The 19,422-nt window shown below is 39.5% G+C and overlaps 2 protein-coding genes across 2 annotated transcripts; both read right to left on the bottom strand.

The window, feature by feature from the left end:
* Positions 1 to 4,717: 4,717 nt before the first annotated feature.
* LOC140237530 (tigger transposable element-derived protein 4-like) lies at positions 4,718 to 6,175 on the bottom strand. Its single transcript, XM_072317465.1, has one exon. The coding sequence runs from the start codon at positions 6,075 to 6,077 to the stop codon at positions 5,055 to 5,057; it is 1,023 nt and encodes a 340-aa protein (XP_072173566.1). The 5' UTR covers positions 6,078 to 6,175; the 3' UTR covers positions 4,718 to 5,054.
* Positions 6,176 to 8,442: 2,267 nt separating this feature from the next.
* On the bottom strand, positions 8,443 to 18,021 carry LOC140237531 (IQ calmodulin-binding motif-containing protein 1-like). Its single transcript, XM_072317466.1, has 12 exons — positions 17,847 to 18,021; positions 15,366 to 15,528; positions 14,504 to 14,730; positions 14,136 to 14,235; positions 13,403 to 13,573; positions 12,984 to 13,092; positions 12,378 to 12,487; positions 11,495 to 11,637; positions 10,836 to 10,984; positions 10,351 to 10,482; positions 10,023 to 10,179; positions 8,443 to 8,771 (listed from the first exon to the last, which is right to left on the bottom strand). The coding sequence occupies exons 1-12, from the start codon at positions 17,950 to 17,952 to the stop codon at positions 8,569 to 8,571; spliced, it is 1,770 nt and encodes a 589-aa protein (XP_072173567.1). The 5' UTR covers positions 17,953 to 18,021; the 3' UTR covers positions 8,443 to 8,568.
* Positions 18,022 to 19,422: the final 1,401 nt, after the last annotated feature.

Below are 19,422 nucleotides of genomic sequence, written 5' to 3'. Positions count from 1 at the left end.
AAGTGATTATCTAGAGAATGTAGGGTTCATGGGTCAAAGGTCAGGGGTCAAAGGTCAAGTGCAACACTTCAAAATTTTACTATTTCCCTCCTATCATGCAATGCCTGCAGGGTTATTTTTTTTTTTACACTTGGTGTATGCATACATGTGTAACCTAATAGAAATTCTCTGGAAAGTTTTTTTTTTTCTTTTTTTGCCTCAAAGGTCAAAAGGTCAAAGATCAAGCGAAAGTGCTGAACTAACTTTTTCCTCCATATCTCGGAAGTGGCTCAAGTTATCTTGAAACTTAGTACATATTATGCATGTTCTACCTGAAAGTGATTATCTTATGAATTTTAGGGTCAAGGGCCAGATGAAAATGGTAACAATTTACTATTCAATTCAGAAATTGCACTTTTTCTCCACACCTGTACCTTGAAAATTACTCGATGCCTAAATGTATGAATGGGTCAAAGTCGAGTTAAAGTCCTTAAATCCCTAGATACATGCTCTCCTATTCATCCAATTAAACCTAGGTCAAGGAAGGTGAACATTCAACACATTTGGGACAAACTTGTCATTTCAATATTTTGCCAATTTTGTGAAAATGTAATCACACATTGTCCACATGTACTATCTAGACCTATTGGGAAAATCATGCATTATGGCGGAGGCATACCAGTCGCCAAAGCGACATTTCTAGTTTACTTTTTACATACATATATCAGCCAAATGTGATCATTACAACATCTTGGGCTTGATTTTGTATTGCTGTTAGCATTGTTAATCCATCCATTAGTCATACATATATGCAAGTTGTGCTAGAGAAAAGTATTGATGCAAGCAACTTGATTCATCATTGGAAAATCACATTGTGTATTGTTTGTCAGCTTTTGAAGTTTTATGATATGTCTTCACTTGGAATCATTAGTTGTGACAATGAATTTGCTCCTCTTGAAATAGGACAAAACAAGTACTTATGTTTATTCACATTATTTTGTACATGGCCAAAGATTTCTGTGTATTCATTGACTGGTTGGAAACCACAGTCTGAAAGCGGGTACACTATAGGTATCACAGCAATCAATGTCTGCAGTCAACCTTGCCTAATTTCACCTTGAGCAAGTTGATAGAAATTGATCCTCCATAAGCCCATAATATTGTTACCAGTACAACTCTAGTTGTTTCTCTTGTGTAGAAGGCACATGAAACTCTATGAAATATCTCACAAAAAGACATGTGTTGGTACAACGCTACACATTTTTCTTTGGCTCAATTACAAGAGGAGTTCACTGAAACTTTCTTAATTTTTAAACTTTTATACTACACCAGTTGCCAAATTCCAAGATTCTTTGATAAATGGTTTGACATGTGGTTCACCATTGTCAGAGGGGCTTGTGCAGTTACCATGACGATTATCTGTCTTTTCGAGGCTTAGGGTGTCCTTTTTCTCTCTACTTGACAGATAGCAGAGGCTAACAGTAATTTTATGTTTGGTGAAAATGATAATAAAGGCAAAGTTTACAATGTCAGTAATAAAAGAACATGGAAAAATGACTGGCAGCTGAAATACATTATGAACTTGTGGTCTCTTCTTTAAAGGGGGGGGGGGGGGGGCATTGATTAATTTGGACAACTGCTGTAATGTGAGATAGTATGTACAATATTTATGTAACTGAGGCTTAAGAACTACATGCCATTCGACAAGTACATTTAGCATATTACATCTTTTATGTGATTTTGAGCCGTAAATTCATTTGTGCCAAAGAAATATAAGATGTGGGATTCAACGTGAAATCTTACACCTCATTAAAAGTTGTTATGAATAAAAACTAGCACAAAGGTAAGAGGGTGATTGAAATTTGTGTTTGGGCAGATAAATAATTTGTGTGAAGTTGGACATATAAATTGAGTACTGTTAGTCATGAACATGTATCGTTAAATCAATTTAAGTTACCATGCAATGGGCACCTCATCAGTGCCTTGCATGTTTCATGTGACAATGAAATCTCTTGCCTAGTACCAGCATACTTCTCATTTCCATACCACAGAAAAATACACAATACAGTTTTCTTTCCGTCTTGGAGAGTTTTATTTCCTGCGTCTGAGACGATAAGTACACTTCATACTGTGTAGAATACCACGGAGTTACCATGGAGAAGTATAAAATTAGCAACACTGTATTTAAACCATGTAGGTTTATGGATGATGTTTAATGCAGGTGATCCAACATTGGTGTTATCAAGGTAAATCTTTGTTAGTTTCAAACAGTCTCCATGTTCATTGGCTGAAGTTCAGGGAAATAGCCGTAACATTTGATCACATATCACTAAAACTTTCATTTGTCTGTTGCTTGTTTAATACATTCTATTTGCTATAAGTTTTTATCTGATATACCAGTGGGACATGTGTATTCGGGACAATATTACATACATAGCTATGATACACAGGAATGTCAAGGTGATTTGGTCTCTGTGCATTTACATGGTCAGATTGTGTCAACTAACATATTGAAATGAGTGATAACTGGAAACCCGTAATGGTAATAGATATATACTCTCATAGTCACATGACAATCAATGTCAGGAAGTATTGGAGGGAAATGGTCAAGGTGAAACTGTCAAAGGCATTATACAAAGCTGTATTCATCAATGGAGCAAAGATACACAAACAGTCAAACTCATTTCAGAGGCCAAATGTCTCTATGAGTCCACCTGCTTGATATGGCCACTACAAACTTTCTTGCAGATAAATCATATAGAGTACATTACGCCTGTATGTGTGATAGACTTCGCGTATTGTGGCCACCTACTCCATTACTCATGGGCAATATTTCACTGTTATGCTTAGTGGCTGCAGAACTATGTGTTGAGCCCTATCTGTAAGAGTACCAGTTACAAGGGAAACTCAATATAATAAGAAGGTCCGGACCAAGCAGTTTTCCTCGCTATACAGTGGACTCCCGTTACACTGAAGTCCTCAGGACCGGCAGTTTTCTTTCGTTATACAGTCAAACTCGGATACCTCGAAGTAGTCGGGACTGAAGAAAATGGTTCGAGGTACGCGAATTTCGAGGTACGCGTACGTCGAATTTTCTTCGACTTATCCAATGTTTATCGATGTTAACACGGTATCTGTTATGGTGCCTACCGACTGTTTGCATGCTTGTCAATTGGAATTGAGTCGACTTGAAAATGTATAAATGGAATGGAAATCGATGTTCTTCTAATCAACACCATTTTCTGCTGGACAATTGACTCACCAATCACCATAAAAACAACAAGAAAATACAATGTACCGGTACGTAATCGAGGGCGAGAAATGCGTGCTGAATGTACATGTACAGTATTTGTATCTGCGTGTGGATGTGGTGTGTCTACAGAATACAGTGGAGGAACCTGTCGAAAACTAGATTTACCAAGCAGACAGATACACAAGAATCACATGAATCACATTCTTAGCTTTGTAAACTTTTAATATTATGCACAAAGTTAACACATGCTTGATGGCTTAAAAGTGTAACACGAAGCTCACCAAAACAGTGACAATCGTTGACATTTACGTCCAGTGAAAACGTGCACGTGGAGCTACAGGGAGCACTGCTACGCAGCGCAGCGGTCTATTGCGTGTCTACTAGCTACAAATCGTGTGTGCTGTATTGACGAGATGAACACGTTGTTATATGGATGAGAAACTGGCGCAATAAACAAGTGTAGAGAACGGTAACGCACCTTGCACGTGGCGAACATCATTCAGTGTATGTGTATGTGTGTATGCGTGATTGGGAGAATAACGGTCGCTTAGAGGGTGACTCCAAGGCAGACAGTACAACGCTAATTCAAACAAAACCGATGTACTAATACAACATGTACAGTCGCAATCAGCAATAAGCGCAACACACGAAGGTTGGGCTACTTGGTTGCCAAAGACCAATAGTGATTAATATCGCAAGATCAGATTCGGTCTACGACTTCTGAGTACATTGCCACTGTAATCATAAACTTTAACAAAGAGTGATTGCTCGCATAAAAAAAAAAAAAAAAGAGAGAAGCAATCTCATACGATAGTGCTTAATAAAGGGGGAAGAAAAATACATTACCGAAAACTCAAATAAGATACGAGACATAACAGGGTAAAGTAATTGTTTACAGAACTTTAGTGTAGACGTCTGACCTCATAAAGTCTGTTAATAGTTTAGTGGTCGTCATTAATTAGAATTAGTGCTCTGCCTATTCATAGACCGAGCAGGTGAACCGATGACAAAATTAAGCGAAAATTGGCCTTCGCGAGTTCATAGGGTGAGGTTGAAATATTTTGTTTCATACAGTAAATGTACAGTATTTTCAGAAACAATCATTGATCACTCCAAAGGCCAGATCTGAAATCAATGAAACCCAAGATCGAGTTTTACGTTCAAACAACTTTGGGTTTATGTGTACTTACATTTCTAATACAGTGTAGTTCTGTTGTTTCATGAGGTCACCACTTAAAATCATCATATTACATGCAAAGCCAAGCCTTACTTTAAGTATATGAGGCAGCAAATGGTACAATGAAAGCAAACGTTAAAATCCAACATTACAGGTTTATATTTTTCCCGTCGTATACAATGGATATGTCAGTACACTGAAAAGCGTAAAGTAATGGAGGGGAAGTCATAAAAAGTTGTTTGATTTTAAGAACGGAGAAGGTTTTGCATAACTTCAATAATACAGTATAGGTATGACACCTTTAGAAGTTCGTTGGAAACATGTTTTGTGGCTTTAAATTAGACATGTACGAATCATATTTGTCTCATCACTCATAATCCCGTAACAGCGAAAGAGTCGGTGATTACATTACATTACATTACAGATTTATATTTTCCCGTTGTATCTAATGGATAAGTCAGTAGACAGAAAAGCGTAAAGTAATGGAGGGGAAGTCATTAAAAAAAAGTTGCTTGATTTTAAGAACGGAGAAGGTTTTGCATGATCAGTGCCTAGATAACTTTAGTAATAGGTAGAAACATTAACAGAAGTTCGTTAGAAACATGTTTTGTGGCTTTACAACATGTACGAATCACATTTGTCTCATCACTCCTTAACAGCGAAATAGTCAGTGATGTTGGCTTGCTTTTTCTGACGTTTATAATTACTCATGAGATACAACTCATAGTTCTCCACGAGCAATTGCAGCTCAGCCGGTGTTTGCTCAAAGATGTCAAACTGCCTGATCACATTCAGAGCTTGACACACTTCACTGATCGAAGGTGGTTTGCGCACACAATCCTCCCCCTGTTGGCTACTGGTTTCACCATTACCGTTCTCGTCATCGCTCTCGCCGTCTTCTTTGACTCCGGTGATTTCAACAATCTGGTCATCCGTTAATAGCTCGACGCCCGTGTCTGTTGCATCCACGTCTACGTATTTCTCCATGGCCGGTAGCGGGAAGAGGTCGCCCAATCTCTCCCAGATGCCGCGAAATTCTTGTGCGTCTTCAACACCTCCCTCTTCACCGCGATCTCCATCTTCCTCTACTTGCTCACACGGAAGAACGAATCCAACATGCCTGTATACATTGGCTATTGTCTGTTGGGATACCTTGTTCCATGCCGTCTTCAAAGCGATGATAGCGTCAAGAAGGTCCCATTTGAAGGGAATTCCCTCATCTGCCGCTGCAAGTCGTCGGAATGCAAGGATGTGCCGATAGTGTTGTTTCAAATTTCTGATGACACCACCATCCATTGGCTGGGTCAAGCTGGTAGTATTTGGCGGCAGAAACACAAGTTCAATGTTGTCCAGCTTAATGTGAGGATGGGCCGGGCAGTTATCGATAACCATTGCAATTTTTCTCCCTTCCATCTTGCCGTCAAGTTTCCTCAGCCATGCCTCAAACAATGCCCCCGTCATCCAGGCCTTTTTGTTGGATTCGTAGGCAACTGGCAGTTTCTTCACGTTCTTAAATGCGCGTGGTCGCTTGCTCTTCCCGATGACAAAGAGGGGGAGTTTGTCGCTGCCATCCATGTTAGCGCACACTAGAACAGTGACACGTGTTTTCTGCTGTTTACCTCCATGGTAGGTAGTGCCCTGAAAACCGAGGGACTTCTCCGGTAACATTTGCCAAAATAAACCAGTTTCATCGGCATTGTAGATATCCTTCGGGTCATAACGCCTCAGAATATCTATCAGCTTTCCATCTTTCCAGCCTTGGACAAGCTCTTCATCCACCCCAGCAGCTTCTCCAGCCTTTTTGATGTGGCCTATTCCGTGTCGTTTTTTGAAACGATCTATCCAGCCCTGTGAGGGAGCTGTCTCGTGACCAAATTCTTTGGCAAAGTATTTGGCTTTTTCAAGCAGCATCTCCCCATCAAGCCGGAGATCGGGTAGAGATTCCCTTTGCCGAAACCACGTGATCAAAGCCGCGTCCACATTGTCGAATGTCATCTGCCTCATTCTCTTGACGCCCTTCCGAGCATCACTAGGATTTTCAACTGCTTGCACAATTTTGTGGCGGTTTTTTATCATGTCCGACAGTGTGTTGGTCTTCACATTAAACTTTGCCGCAACATCTTTTTTCTTCCATGTTGGATTTTCATCCATGAATGTGAGGATTGAGTATTTTTCCTGATACGATTTTGCGTTCAATTTTCGCTTCGTTGCCATGCTCGAAAGTGATAAACGTGCTGCTCTCTTCGACCAACAAAAGGAAAATGGCAGAAAAGTCTGTTGCCAAGAGAATTTGTACCCAGTTTCTTTCACATTTTGGAAATTGAAGTTACGCAATTCATATTCTCGCTATTCGCTCCGGCAGTCTGTCTAACTTCATGAAAGGAAAAAGTTAGAGAAGCACTTCGCAGGAAATTGATGTTCGGACAGTGGACCGTGATTAATGCCAAAGATTTAACTGTCAACACCTAAGCAGGTGCGCCACGGCGGTTAAGAAATCTACGCGCGCGGTATGACCATCACGACCGCAAAATCAGAACACAGTGATTAAAGAAAAGGAGATGCTGGGGCAGAGCGTAGTGCTATCGTAAGCACTCCATTGGCATGGGTGCTATGTGCATACCGTGTATGTGTGTAGGTAGGTGTGGGGGACTTGGCGGGTTTTTTTTTTTTGCCAGCCATGTATTGTTTTGAGGGCATGATCTGTCTCGGAATATTTACAATCGAGTGTAAAAAGATTTGTGACATGTCTCCGCTGTCCACGCGTGCTTAATCGGGGGGAAAATGTTGCGTGCGTGATGTTCGAATTTCACTTCGAGCAACATGCTGGGAAAAACAATAAGTTGATAAAGATCGGGACATGAGATTTCCCTTCGAGGTAACCGAATTTCGAGTTAGTTTTTTTCGAGCTACGCAAATTTTAACACACGGAAACTCCATAGGAGCAATCGGGACTTCCATTTTGCCTCCGAGGTAAGCGATATTCGGCTTATCCGACGTCGAGGTATCCGAGTTTGACTGTATCAAAATTTCATCATAACCGAACAAGTAAACAATAAAAATACAGAGAGTGGATAATTTTTACTTCATTGTAACCGAAATTTCAATATAACCCTGTTTGTTATAACAGGAGTTCACTGTAACAGTAAAAGGTTTGATTAACTATGTTTTTCTTTGTTGAGAAATCACAAAATTTATCTTGTTACAGCAGTGATTTCGTTACAGCCGATCTCGCTATGAGAGTAGCATTTTACATAGACTTCTGTGGAAGGAAAGTCGGGAGCACGAAAGTTTCCTTGTAATAACCAATATCTCGTTATAGCAGTGTTCATTTTATCAAGTTTCCCTAAGGTACTAACTTTTCTGCAAGTTTCTCTATCTCACCTGAGAGCCTCGTCTGTTGTTGTTTTTTTTTTTTTTTGGACCAAACGAACTGAGTATAAGAGAAATTACAAACAAAACACTTTGTTTTCATTCAAGTCTGAGACAAGACTGCTAGTAATGCCTCTTGCTTTCATATGTTTGTTGGAGACATGCATTTGATGCCTCTAGTATGGATATTGTGTGATCAAATCAAATTGGCCACAAACCTGTTTCTGCAGTACTTGCCTACCTGTCTATATGGGTCACCTTTCATGTTTCCCTTCAGTGGTCATTATATGCAGGCTGAACTGTGTACAGTCAACTCTGCATTAGTCAAATATATTGAGACCGGAGAAAAAGCTTTGACTTGGGCTGTGGCTTTGGCAGTACAGTCAACCTTGCCTTAGATGACCTCGCACAAGTCAAAAGACTGGCTAAGTCAAAGAAAATTCTGTAAGTTAGAATTCACCAAAAAAAAAAGTGGGATTTTCACCGGTCCCTATTGGATTCAATTCAGATGAGGCTGACTGTATTTGATGTTAACATACACACACCTGTCATATTTAAGGTCCATGTTTATTTTCACTTAAGCAAAATTTGACAGACATGACTCTCACGCAGATTTGACTGAATTTATCTTCCACTGGACCACATAGCTCGGGATGACGATGTTTTAGATGCAACTCAGGAATGAATCACTGTATTTCAGCTACAGACTGAGATCCTCAGTTCTCAAGTTCACTGAAGTGTTCAATCAGTAATATGATGTTAATAAATGTTCACAATCAATCAGCCACTGCTAGAGAATCTTGAACTCTGTGTCGTACTCTTCTGCTATCTCATCATCCGTCTTCTCCTCTATGTGAAGTTTCCGCCACCATGGTTGCCGTAGCAACTGGAGTTCCTCTCTGTGATTGGCCAGTGCCTTGGCCGCAATGGGTGCCGAGTGGCTGGTGAATGTGTAGACATCACGATTGGAGGCAACATCCACTTTGGGTGCGTCTGATTAGAATGAATGTGCATGAGAAGAGAAACCTTTTATATTGATAGGGTTCACATGCTACGTTACAACATAACAAGTACGATGCACATGTATACAGAGTGTAGGTAAACAACACGGTGGGTAAGCACAAGACAAAACGATAACACAGACCATGACAAACAATGTAAAAGATTCATGGAAATGGGAAAGTTCTGTGCATGTCTTGCCAGAATGCCAATATGGCGATGTTATAAGAAATGTGTAATTGGCTTATGCCATTTATTTCTTCACCCATACGTGTTCTCTACTATGAAATACATAAACAAAAAAATAAACACACCAGGGCTCCATTTCATTTAAAAATTGCTACAATAGCAACTCTTGCTGCAATGGTTAGTGTAACGGTAATGACAGGAGTCCTGCTTCCTGATTGGCTGTCAGTATGGGAAGTTGCCATTCCAGCAAGAATTGCTATCCTAACATCTTTCCTGAAATAGGGCCCTGCTGTGCAAGACATCAATGGGATAGGTTACACTACAATGTATGCTGTATGGTATTATGTAGAGGGTACTAATACCTACAAAAGAGAACTGAAAACATCCTTCATCCTTCTTCTTGCACAGTAATTTTGACCTGAATCTCAGCATTGAGGAGAGGATGTTGATAATGAAATCAGCTAACTGTGACTAAACAACAATTTGTCAAGCAAACATCCCTGTATCCGGAACATGGGCAAAATGTATACAAAAAGTGTATGGCACTCAAAGGAACAAGATACAGCGCATATACAATGATGCAGAAAACTCATCAGTTGGGGAGATCGTACAATAGGAGATATAGGCTTCTACCAACCACAGGAGTGGACGAAAGCTAGCCAGCAAATCACTACAGGTTGGAAGAAGCCTACTAGTAAATCTATTGTAAGATAATACAAGTGTCATTTTTGTTGGAAGGATTTGCAGAGGTAAGCTAGTTCCAACATTGAAACATTTCATCACAGCACCAATTTAATATTAAATTCATTCTATCACCCTTGACTACAAATCATCAATAAAATAAAACTTGAAAGCAAGAGATTATTAAAGCAGAGGGGTGAAGATATGAGGTATGAGTTTTCTTCGGTTTGTCTCCCTCTGTACAAATGAAAACTGTATGATCGCAACTAAGATTATAAGATCAGCAGTTGCAATCTTACAATTTTAATTTTTACAGAGGGAGACAGACTGAAGAAAACTCATAACCCTAAATAAAACTTCTTTGTGACAACTCACTGGTGAGCAGGTCTGCATCGGTGTTGAGAGCAGCAAGGAGAGCCTCTCTCCTCTGGTAGTTCTTGCGGTGCTGGGCCCGGAAGGCCACATACCTCAGCAGCATCTCCTGGGCCTGCTGGTGGAGCTCTTCTTGGGCTTCACGGCTCAACTCTTTGGGCTGGGGAAAGAGGATGGTGGTGGTAGTAGAGGAGGAGGAGAAGAAGGAGGAGGAGGAAGAGAAGATCAAAATTAGGATGGCTTTTTCTTCTTGAAAAAAAAGAAAAAAATGTCACAATAATGTAATTTAATTTTCTTTCCCAGTGCTCTCTTATTGTATGTAGTACTTCACCTTTTCCTTGTTGCGTTTCTCATCAATTTCTCTCTGCAGTTCTACGCGCCTCTCATCATCCAGGCCTGGAGGGGGTTGCCATAGAAATGGTTCTTTCCTCTTCTCTTCTTGCTTTTTAAGAAATCTCCTCACCTGAGCAGGGAGAGGTAAAACAATGAACAGAGGTGACTTCATCCTGTAACAAAAACACAGCTTTGTAGCATTTATGTTCACTGATACAGTGTTTCAATGATTATAGAAGAATTGGTTCTGTTTTCAAAATAAACTGGAAATTACTTTCTATGGCTCATGGCTTGTCAGTTGTCAACGAATTACATTATATGTTAAAAACAATAGTGATGAAATCAAAAGTTAACACACATAATATTATCCAGAAACATATACACATACACTCACTCTGATGCACACACACACACACACACACACACACACATATATACATACATACAAATAGCTTGTGCTATTGCATGCACCACCAAACTTACATGTCTCTGGATAGTAATTGCTGCCTTGACCTGGAGAGCAGATGCCTTACGAAGACCAAGCTTACGTCTCTCCAACACCCCTCGCCACCGGGCCTGAATTCTTATTGCACTCTGGATTTGTGACAAGGCTAGGTACTTGTTCACATCAGCTGAAGAATAATCGAAATGATGAAATATAAATATCTTTGTGATAAAATGATTTAGGTTCTTTAGCAGTCAAATTTGTGAGACATTTTTTTCTTCATATGGATATTTATCTTGTCTTCATATGGATATTTAGCTTGTCAGTATCTAAAAAAAATCTAATCGAAATGATGAAATATAAATATCTTTGTGATAAAATGATTTAGGTTCTTTAGCAGTCAAATTTGTGAGACATTTTTTTCTTCATATGGATATTTAGCTTGTCAGTATCTAAAAATAAAAACAGCTTTTTTGTTCATGTCACAGTAAACTCAACAGATACCTTTCAATCATGATGTTGATATAGAATGCCATGGAGGATGATTTTCTGATATCCAGTTTAATTGGAAATTTTATAGTGTGTCTACAATGTCACAAAATATTTTACATATTTATTGTTTTTATTGAACTCTGAATCTGAAATTTAAAAAAAAAAATGATCAAATAGCTTAATCCGTATCTGAAGTTGGCTGTACCTGGGTGCATGGCACTGATCATGTCCAGCTGTTTCTGCCTTGTCTCACGGATGGCCTTTCTTCTTGCCATCAGCAGCTGATGTTGGAGCTCCCTCTGCTCTTTCTCGTACTCATGCACCCTCGACTTTTCCTCCTTCTTTTGTCTATATAAACAGAAATAAGATTGTATTGAACAGTTATAGGTTTATGAGAGTACCTTAAATGGGATATCCTGACCACTGAATAAGATTTTAAGGGATGCCATAGTATTGGTTGAGGTGAGGATTCAGCTTTTAACTTTTTGCAAGATACTTAGAAACCACTCTGTAACATGTTAAAGAGCATACAATTCTAGAGGAATTCAGAGTTTATTTGCTGAAAATTGGTTCTGAAATGGCCGAGATATCCAAAGACAAAGTTAAACAAAGCGATCCTAATAAAGGTGGGCCCCACCTTTCATTACGATTGTTTTATTTTGGATATCGGCCATTTCAAAACCAATTTTCAGCAAATATATGTTGAATTCCCCTTAGAATTACATTGTATATGCTCTTTTATATTTCATGAGAGTTTTCTAATTATCTCTCTAAATCATCAAAAAATGTTGGAAATCTGAAGCCTCACCTCAACCGAAATTGTACAATCCCTTTAAAAAACTGGCTTCTCTCTGGGACCACTTTCTACATGCAGACTTGCAAGCGAATGAATGTGATTTGCCATCATTTTATGGCTATGTTCTGCTCCTTTCAAATCATAAGGCCTTTATCTCTGTGCCTTCTCTGGGAAACTTTCACAGGTAATCCACCCCCCCCCCCCCCACATCAAGACATTTGTGAAGTCAGTTCATAATTATCACTTTAACTGCCAAACAGATTTCTACTGAATAGGAACATGAATGCTCCACCTGTAAGTCCTCTGGAGTGTGGACATGCCCCGTTTGGCTTTCTTCAGCTTTCTCCTCTGTAGAATTCCTCGCCATATTGCCTGTATGGTGGTGGCTGCCCGATGTAATCTCTGCCAGGAAAAAAAAAAAGGTCAAAGAATCATTCAAACATATAACAATGATCATGGGCATAGCATAATGTCGTGTATAATCACTACTTGCAAAAAGCCACATTAATGTTTGCAACAGGTATGTAAGTCATAACTTACAATGGAAAACATGCAGTACTGCATTACTGAACTCACATGCCTGACAGAAAATGGTGGCCTTCATGTAAACAAATACCCACAGCCTACTGTGTCCTCAAGAGAAAAGAGAAGTGTATGGAATAAGAAAAGCCTACCTTTCCATGCTGAAATAATATTAACATTACAGTTTAAAAAAAAAGAAAAATCTATTTAGATGGTTTCCATCATGAAAGCAACAGTGCCAAAGTATCTGAATTTTCTCTGCACGGAGTCAAGTATTGATGAAATCAGAAAAATTTCCTCATTCAAAGTTTATAGTAAATTGAAAAGGTGTCCCGGGAAACATGATTCCTGACAAAGGCAATGAGTTTATGCACACCTGTAGTTCAGCCTGTTGTGCTGACCCTGCATCAAGAAGAGACAGAAGGCGTTTAAGATCGCGACCAAATCCTCGACCCGTCCAGCGACTCAACAGAGGTCTCAATCCCCTGTAACAAACCACAGATCATCAACTCCCTGAAATATCAAACATGAGCTAAGCAATGTATCAGAAATTAAAGCTCTAACTTGCCATACTATTATGCTACAAATACAAATAATCATACAAATAGTTAAAACTTCAGTTACTGCTAATCAATGAACCATATATTCTCAGATTACAACTCTTGCTTGCATTAATGAACCATGCTTCTTTGAACTTCACTATACAGACTTATGCCTCAATGTAACAATACTATATAGATAATCATATTTCTCCCTGCTCGGTACACTGAATGGAGAGGCTTCAGTTTTACCCACTTGTATCTTGTGTACAACAACTTGATAAGGGCTTCATGGCTGGCTGCAATGTTGACAAGTGTTCTTGTAGCTGCCGCTCCAATCTCTGCATCATTGAAGGCCGACAATTTGAAGACGATTTCATCCAGGAGACTGTGCACAACCTTCTCATCAAGCGTATTCAGCACCACTCTGACAGCATTGGAAATAGTGTAGAAAAGATCATTAAATGCTGGTTTATTTTCATTTTCACAGAAAACTGCTGAAGTGCAGTTAATAGTGGTGTGGTGATAAATGATGTTTCTACTTAATTCCTTTTGATATTGTTCTTTTGTTTTATACGCACAGCACATTGATGTAATTTATATTTTGAAGGGCAATATCCCTCTGTGATACAATTCATTTTATTTTCATCATGATAGAAAACGGGAACCTACCAACTAGCAATTCAATATCAAAATGTGAATTCTTTCTGGTAAAGAGAACCCAACAACATGTACACAAAAAGCACATAAAAGGGATATCTGTAAGACAAGCACTCCTAAGAGCAAGGGCCTAGCACACTTCTTCTTATCACTCACTCTCAATAACATCTGAAGAGTGTAATAATGCCAAAGATGACGACTCTGGTTTCCCGACAATTTAGAACATATGACAAACCCTTCTTGTCAATAAAATGTCACTGTGACATTGGCCTAATTCAGCAATAAACTTCATTGTCATCACGAAAAATAAAGAGGTAATTCAAACTCACGAGTTCACTCTCACTGCACTCTGAATCAATCCCAGCAGCGTGACACTAGTTTCTCTGTCATCCGTGATCAACATCTGCAACAGGTAATTCGACCTCAGCACTGTAGGCAGAGACAGATGGAAATACTATATCTTTTACATATAGATTGATTAGTGAAACAATTTTTAAACTCAGCGAGTTAAGCTTTCATGAAAGATGGCATAACTGATGATAATTACATTAAGCATACCACAGTGAAAAACAAAATAAATAAAAATAGAAACAATAAATTTAAAAAAATCTGCTGGTATATTGTCCTATACTATCCTTTAAAAAGTGCATTTGTGCAATTCAAGAGTGGAGCTGCAGGTATCATTTTGGTTGCTTACCATTGGTTGTGAGGAAGAGGTGTCCACTGTAAAGCCATTGTAGAGATTCAATCACCTCCTTGAAGTTGCCTATCAAGTCATCTTTGAGGGTCAAGGTTTTCTCTGGGATCTTGCAGTAGCGATGCTGGATATTGCGTGACAGGATGATAAGCCTTTCTGCTGCCTCTGGTAGAAAGATGGCATGGAACTCATGGGAGTCAGGAGGGTCTAGCCCAACAGAGCAATGCCTGGAATGGGAAAGCAGTTGGTGAAAACTTACTTCTAGTGGGGAAAAATGACAACTAACAAACACCATACAAACTGACCTACTTTGTACTTCTACTATATATTGATTGACTTCTTTGGCAGTGGTGACAGTAGTAATCTATTCTCCAAAACTTTTCCTCTCTCTAGATTATCAGCTGAATCAAACTGAATGCAGTTATCAACTAACAACACAGAACATTCTAGAAAACTTGATAACAGTAAACACTAGCATGTATGTACTCTATTGAAGCAATGTGTACAATTACTGGAACACACTGGAATACTTAACAGGATTTTCTTCATCTCTGACACTGGGGCCACTAAATAAATGTATAGTTTCAATGCTGATCTGGCCTCATTATGTTTGCACAGCTTTTACTTGTTTCATGCATGTACAGTGTAATATAAAACTGACATTTGTCTAAACAATGAACATCATGTACACACAAAGACGTGCAATACATGTACCTATCATGAAGACCAAATCTGTGTTGGTGTCGAGGCTTTAGATGTTAATGTGTCTTTCTTTTCTTTTTTTCCCCCTTTTTTGCCACTTCAAATTACAGTCCCAACCATCGAGGAGTTGATGTTAGCTATTATTACGTTTGTCACTCACGCAAGGATTTTGGCCAGTGCAGCTGCTGTGTTCCACTTTCCATTGATCTGTGAGAAGTCTTGCCTCAGAGCTATCAGAACACTCTGCAGCAACTCATAGTTCCAGATTTCCTTCTTTATCTTCTCTGCTCTTTGGGATCCTGGTACAACACTGTCAAGAATATCTACATTGTGCATACACGGTAAAAGAGAGAAAGGCAAATTCAGGATTTACAAATAGGGTGATAGGACAGATGCTGGAAAATGAGCCCTACAAATTCATTTAGGAAATCACTTTGCAGGACATGATCCAGCCATTTCAAGAAGGAAATGAAATCTGGAACTGAAATACAGAGGCATAATTAGGGCTCTGTTTAATACTTACAGGATTGTACCATAGGATAGGTAACCACATGATGTTCATTGTAGGTATCATGATTGATTGGGAAATCATTTAAAAAAAGACATTATCATTAATTCATCTTGAAACCTTAGCAATGAATCTTGATGAGATAATCCCTGAAGCAGCTCTTTCCAACTGGGATGGGAGGTGCAGTAACAGTAGGTGATATGATGGTGCAGTCAATATATTGTAGCATTTCTATTTCAATATAATAAAGACAGTGATGTGCACACTATAAATTCTCCTGTAAAATTTAAAGCACCATGGAAGCAATCCACTGGAGGTTTCAACCTCCTGATGACAGGAAGGATAACCTCTTGGAAAGAAGCACTTGTCTGTTGAGGCAGTAACTGCCATGGCTGGTATGTAGCAGGTACAGATGCGATTGCAACTATGCAAGTGGTTTGGGGATAAAAGCAGAATTTGCTTCAGGGACACAGAGTATGAGTAGAACTATATGATCTCTTCTGCTGATGTATGGAGTTTGGGTTATGACGCGAGAAAGATGGAATTTCTTGATACAATACACAATGACACATCATGACATAGACTATGTATGAACATGAAAACAAACTGAGCCTGATCTGGGGATAACATTCTATTTCTAATCCGCAATCTGTGTTAGTGAAGGACAAAAAGGACTGAATTTTATTTTTTTTTTCAATAGGATCAAAGAGTGTAAATTTACTATCAAGTTCTGCCAAAAAAAATGTTGTGAGTTTGTTTATACTTGTATCATGCCATTTTACAAATGTCAAAGCAGGTCAACGCCTTTTATTTGTTGGTCTCCTAGAGAATACAATGGCAACATTATTCAACTACAGATTGTAAATTCCCATTTGGAGTCTTAACGTAGGCCCCCTTTACGAAATAGTAACATATTAAAAATGGGAATTAAACTTTAAGTTGAATATTGTTGCCGTTGTATTCTCTAAAAGACTAAACAATTAAAGGGCGTCAACCTGCTCAGTGCTTGTGGCTGTCATGTCAAATTTCATTGAATTTACATAGTGCAATATCAAGACATAGACTATAGACTCTAGCCTAGGGCCTAGGTCTAAATCAGTTCGGGAAACCCACTCACAAGGGGGGCCCCTCCTTATAAGTAACCCGTCCCCCTTATAAGTAACCCCGTCCCCCTTATAAGTAACCCCCGGGGCACCCCTTATAAGGAGTCTCCACGCTTTTTTGCAATGCAACGCGAAAATGAAAGGACTGCGGCAATTCGCTTGATTATGTCCATAAAGCTTCACAAGTTTCCTAGTTACTCACGAAATTTGAGCAAAATCGGTTTGAGGCATCATATCTAAAATCATGGATTTAAATGCGATGTCAAACGACCCATGCGAATGCTGAAATGCGAGCGATTACTGGCGTGAGTGTCGCCAGGCGCGGCGGCGCGGCAATGTTTGAGTGCAGACGTGGCGACTGACCTCCGTACTCAGTCGCCACGTCTGCACTCAAGCATTGCCGCGCCGCCGCGCCTGGCGACACTCCCGCCAGTAATCGCTCGCATTTCAGCACTCGCATGGGTCGTTTGACATCGCATTTAAATCCATGATTTTAGATATGATGCCTCAAACCGATTTTGCTCAAATTTCGTGAGTAACTAGGAAACTTGTGAAGCTTTATGGACATAATCAAGCGAATTGCCGCAGTCCTTTCATTTTCGCGTTGCATTGCAAAAAAGCGTGGAGACTCCTTATAAGGGGTGCCCCGGGGGTTACTTATAAGGGGGACGGGGTTACTTATAAGGGGGACGGGTTACTTATAAGGAGGGGCCCCCCTTGTGAGTGGGTTTCCCGAAGTGAAATAAAATTTACTTTGCTTTTGTCTGAATCTAAAGTACAGCCCATATCAGAGGGATAGCGAAACCTGGAGGGGCAAATAAGCAACGCTTTACGTCTCTACATCCAAGTAAACTCCAAGTAAACAAGTAAGTAATGAACGTGTTGGGGTCGCCACGACGCGACGCGCGCGACGCGACTCCGCCGGTGCGGTTTAGATACTAATCGGCAGAGCAGCTGCAGCGAGTCCTATGATCGACCTACAGCGTTCTCAACAGTTGGGACTACAGAATATATCATAATCTCACGTTACCTTGTAGAGCGAGCAGAAGGTTTGGGACATTCCTATCAGTAGTTTCTGCTAGATGTGATGCTAAATCTTCAACCCTTTTATCTTCTAATGGATCATTTTCTGCCATTGTTGGATATTAAGAAGGGAAAACAGCAAAATTCTGATCCTATTCGCTGTGGGAATCCGAACCTTTCAAGTTGTTGTAAACAATGTGGCTCGTTCAGTAATTGTCAAAAATGATACATTCATTTATAGTTTAAATAAAATAATGAATTCTTTTCCATGCTTCCTTTTTTCATTGCATTGTAAAAATTATAATGGACCTACAATACATAGAAAGATATGGTTGTTAGCTTTCTTTGTGAGTCCTACACAGCTTGCTCCAGTGATTATGTAACAGGTTATGTACACATGCAATGCATGCACAGTGTACAGTACATTGTAATACTATAGCAGCTCAATCCCCACTTCATAACTTCACCGCACTGCATGCTAGCTGCTGTGGATACGCGCTACTCTGCTCTGAGCTGTGGCCTGTGCCTTCCGCTAAACAGATAGAATCTAGGTCTACTGTAAGTCTTTACCTTTAACACAACTTTTTAGGGCGTTTTATTGTTCTTCTTTGATTAAAAAAAACCGAAATAGCTAAGGTATTTTACTCTTGTTCTTCATATATTTTCGGCCTTTTACTTTATCTGCCACATTTATGTAATTTTACCGCACCATCAGGCATCAGCTATTAATTGTTAGGTCTAGTGTGCTTGTTTGTGTGTGAAATTGTAGATCTATTAAATTTTACTGAAGAAAGAAAAATTTACAGTCTGAAGTCGAAATTATATAATTTCTAACTAATGTAGCTAGCAGTAACTAGGGTCTACGCATGTTTGATTTTACAACAGTTTTAGATCTAAAATAAAGTAAAATTTTACCCCGTCTTCATTCGTACATTCACTGATTCAGCTTCAGTAGTACAAACAATGAAACAGCTGTAATTTGTGCTGAAACTTGCACCTCCCTGATTATAGAATGTACTACAGTGTATGTGCTGTAGCTGAAGAAGATGCACAACAATCTGTTCATGTAGATTATCAGTGGTGTTCATACTAGTGGCAATATGGGGTCCCCATATTTTTGTAACTTAAGAGGTGTTGGAAGACATTGGAGTAGACCAGGAAAATACTCGTGTTTGAAAGTAACTACCGGTATCTGTTTTTGTATTTATTTTCCACAGGTTTATTGATGCTGAATGAAAGATAACAGACAACAAGCATTGCTGCGAGCATTGATCTGCATCTCGTCTGATTTTGGTCTGTCCAGCTCCACTTAGGTCATAAAACTGACCATAAGTATGTCGTCGGGGAAGAAGCTTGCCGACTTGGCCTACAAGACGTTTGCAGTCAGCATGGTGGGACTGACTGTCTACGGTACGCTGGTTCTTGGCAGCAGGTTCTACAACATGATGGAGGCAAGGAAGGAGAGGCAGAAAGCCTTGCTCACTGCTGCCAACTTGGACAGAGTGGGAGGAGTTGAGGCAGAGGCGGCGAAGTCATAGGAACTGATCTCACTGGATGATGGACAATATCTGAGAATTCCCTTA

The sequence above is a fragment of the Diadema setosum genome, chromosome 14, assembly GCF_964275005.1.
Source record: "Diadema setosum chromosome 14, eeDiaSeto1, whole genome shotgun sequence".
In the NCBI taxonomy this organism is placed as follows: Eukaryota; Metazoa; Echinodermata; class Echinoidea; order Diadematoida; family Diadematidae; genus Diadema; species Diadema setosum.
The sequence above is the reverse complement of the archived record's forward strand: the minus strand, read 5'-3'. Positions and strand labels throughout refer to the sequence as shown.

What these genes read in the sequence shown, in the direction of transcription:
- LOC140237530 (XM_072317465.1), bottom strand. Translation starts at nt 6,077, where the DNA reads ATGTTACCGGAGAAGTCCCTCGGTTTTCAGGGCACTACCTACCATGGA.
- LOC140237531 (XM_072317466.1), bottom strand. Translation starts at nt 17,952, where the DNA reads ATGGCAGAAAATGATCCATTAGAAGATAAAAGGGTTGAAGATTTAGCA. An exon ending in GATCAGTGCCATGCACCCAG is followed by an intron (nt 10,985 to 11,494) that starts GTACAGCCAACT and finishes ATTATTCTTCAG; the next exon opens with CTGATGTGAACAAGTACCTA. An exon ending in CGATGCAGACCTGCTCACCA is followed by an intron (nt 8,772 to 10,022) that starts GTGAGTTGTCAC and finishes CATTCTAATCAG; the next exon opens with ACGCACCCAAAGTGGATGTT.